A 1,543-nucleotide genomic window follows, 5' to 3' on the forward strand; every position below is an offset into this window, starting at 1 on the left:
GGGCCCGGAAGCCAAATCCGTGGTCTCCACGCAGGTCCCACGCCAGGGATCTGCCGGCCGGCCGCCACAAACACCACTGCGACTCCGGGGCCGCCGCCCCGGCATGCCTGCGCCGGTGAGCCGTCGTCGTCGCGCAAGCCAGCGCCTCAGCCCGCCCGGCCCATTGGCCCGAAGACGAGCACACGGAAGCGGCCAGCTGCCGCAACGCCGCCGGCACCGCCCAGCGCGCGAGCATCCTCCCCTTGCCGGCCTCGCGCCATGCTCCGCCGGAACCCGTCAGCTCGCCGCCGCCGAAGACCCGCCGTCGCCCGGCGCCACGCCGCCGCGGGAGAAGAGCCGCCCATCCCCGCGTCCACCGCGAGCCCTCCCCGCACCGCCTTTGGAGGTCGGGGCGGCCGCCGCCGCGGCAAGGCCGGCGGCAGCGGCGGAGGAGAGACAGCGAGGGAGATCGAGCCGGCGGCGCGCTGGGGTTTCCCCCGTCAAACAAACTTTACTTCAAAATATTTCATGTGGGTTCCCAATCTTCTGTGGTTTTCCAATTCCTATGTTCTAAGAATCCTACGAATCAAATATGCTCTCATCTTATAGCTCCAACTAGAGGTCGTCTTGAAGGACATGAAACAAACCTCATACATAGATGGCTGAGTGGCAAAGGGAAAGAAAACAACAAACATAGTTGGACTCAGAGATAACATCTCAGAACAAATATTCAAAGCGAATGGACTAATTTGAACATTTTCCTTTTTGAAATGTGTACTCTATTAGCAAACGTTTTCATCAACGTTGCAACACATATTTACAATCAGGAGGCGCCTAGCCACCCAAGTAGCTAGACAAGCAGCATGCTATGGTTATTGCATATTGCAGACAACACGCCAAAGCTACTAACTAGTACAGACCCCAGCAGCTGAGGTACATGACGGTCCTGAGCCCCTCCTCGGCCTTCTCCGCTCGCCGCTTCTCGGCCGCCGCCGCGGAGGCATGAAGCTGCTTCTTGCCCTGGGAGACGCCGGCGCGGACGTTGGCCTTGGCGGCCCGGTGGATGGACCTGAGCGCGTAGTTCCAGCGGCAGAGGCCGGCCTGATCCTTGAGCGCCTCCACCGCGCCCACGCTCATCGCCACCGTCGACGACGCCTTCGCTGCACCTGCCATTTTCTTGCTGCGTTGGTGTGGAGACTGACCTGTGAACTCTGATCGCTGTAGCCTGTAGATGATTGGCTAGTAGTAGTGGAAGGACTAAGCTGAAGATTGTGTAGCTGTGTTGGTGGGAGAAGATTGTGAGCAAGGTAGGCGATATATACGGGAGGCCGGGGGAAAACAGTGGGGCGGGGACGTTGGTTTCCCAGTAAACCGGGTGCTTTCCTGTCCATCGCTTTCCTCCTTCCCAGCTTGTGTCGTCTTGTGTACTACGCGATTTTTGTATGTTGCAATTGCAACTAGCCCATGTGGGCGAGATAAGATGGGAGTCAGCAAACTGATGACAAGGGATCGTGCCACGGCAGATGGGATGCAGATGCCACGCGGCGCAGAAGCGGCAGTGGCA

At 59.3% G+C, this 1,543-nt stretch overlaps 1 protein-coding gene across 1 annotated transcript; it reads right to left on the bottom strand.

The window, feature by feature from the left end:
- Positions 1-719: 719 nt before the first annotated feature.
- Positions 720-1,270, bottom strand: LOC127330849 (uncharacterized). The gene has a single exon (XM_051356925.2). It carries the CDS (start codon positions 1,150-1,152, stop codon positions 889-891), a length of 264 nt encoding a protein of 87 aa, XP_051212885.1. The 5' UTR covers positions 1,153-1,270; the 3' UTR covers positions 720-888.
- Between the last annotated feature and the right edge of the window lie 273 nt (positions 1,271-1,543).

Source organism: Lolium perenne, chromosome 2, assembly GCF_019359855.2.
Source record: "Lolium perenne isolate Kyuss_39 chromosome 2, Kyuss_2.0, whole genome shotgun sequence".
Lineage (NCBI taxonomy): Eukaryota > Viridiplantae > Streptophyta > Magnoliopsida > Poales > Poaceae > Lolium > Lolium perenne.

Coding starts and splice junctions, on each gene's coding strand:
- LOC127330849 (XM_051356925.2), bottom strand. CDS start 1,152: ATGGCAGGTGCAGCGAAGGCGTCGTCGACGGTGGCGATGAGCGTGGGC.